The sequence below is a fragment of the Trichinella spiralis genome (assembly GCF_000181795.1).
Source record: "Trichinella spiralis strain ISS 195 chromosome Unknown Scfld6, whole genome shotgun sequence".
In the NCBI taxonomy this organism is placed as follows: domain Eukaryota; kingdom Metazoa; phylum Nematoda; class Enoplea; order Trichinellida; family Trichinellidae; genus Trichinella; species Trichinella spiralis.
The window spans coordinates 1,757,929-1,758,725 of NW_003526945.1; the positions used below are offsets into that span (position 1 = coordinate 1,757,929).

A 797-nucleotide genomic window follows, 5' to 3' on the forward strand; every position below is an offset into this window, starting at 1 on the left:
AACTTTTTATAAGATGAAATGTAAATGAAAAACTGATAAACTTTTCAACTTTAAAACAGTGTAATGTAAACAAAAACTGAATTTTCCCAATTATTAGATGAATGAACATTATATTTCATTTATCATTTAAGTTCTTAAATGAATAAATTAATATATAAAATGTTACCAAATTTAAACTATTTAGCATGATTATAAGGGGAAACTCTCGAGGGAGATTAACTTCAAATGTATTATGCCTAAACTGATGAAAGGTGCAACGCCAAATGAACTAGTTAAAGGTGTGACGGCAAATCTGATGTCAATCATTGGCCAAGTGTCAGAGCCAGCGTAACAATAACACAAACGCATAGCGACGCTTACCGTTCCTCTTGGGGGAGTAACGATCACCACTAGATTGGCACCGAAACAGAGTCTCAGCACTACGTCAATTGTGCGAATTTGCATAACTGCCTCTAGGACAGATACGTCTTACGAATTCACATAGGTGTTGAAATCCCATTGCACAAGATTTCAAACAACGTCCATTACCACACAAATGGACAGGGTCATCTCTTTAAAACCGGTCTCTGGCCAGCACGGGACTAGGAGACTCCGCCGAGGGAAGTCCCCGTTAACGGGCAGGAGGGCGGGGGGCGGCGCGGGGGCGGTCGGGCTGAAAAAAACCTTGCTTGAGATCCCATTGCTGGGATCCGAGCAAGGCGGCAGGCCTCTGGTACCGCAACCGGGAGAGGAAGAGGTGAGCTTTGAAAATATGGACTTTGATCATTTGATACGGTTAGGGTCGCGTCGTGCAGTGT

General features: G+C 42.8%; 2 protein-coding genes across 2 annotated transcripts; both read left to right on the forward strand.

Annotated features, from left to right (window-relative positions):
• Nucleotides 1-278: 278 nt before the first annotated feature.
• Tsp_08078a (conserved hypothetical protein) lies at nt 279-393 on the forward strand (the record flags this gene model as incomplete). The annotated part of the gene is made up of 1 exon (XM_003373435.1): nt 279-393. A coding segment is annotated over one exon (115 nt), but the record flags the coding sequence as incomplete, so codon positions are not given.
• A 142-nt stretch (nt 394-535) lies between these two features.
• On the forward strand, nt 536-736 carry Tsp_08079 (conserved hypothetical protein; the record flags this gene model as incomplete). Its single annotated transcript, XM_003373436.1, has 1 exon — nt 536-736. A coding segment is annotated over exon 1 (201 nt), but the record flags the coding sequence as incomplete, so codon positions are not given.
• Nucleotides 737-797: the final 61 nt, after the last annotated feature.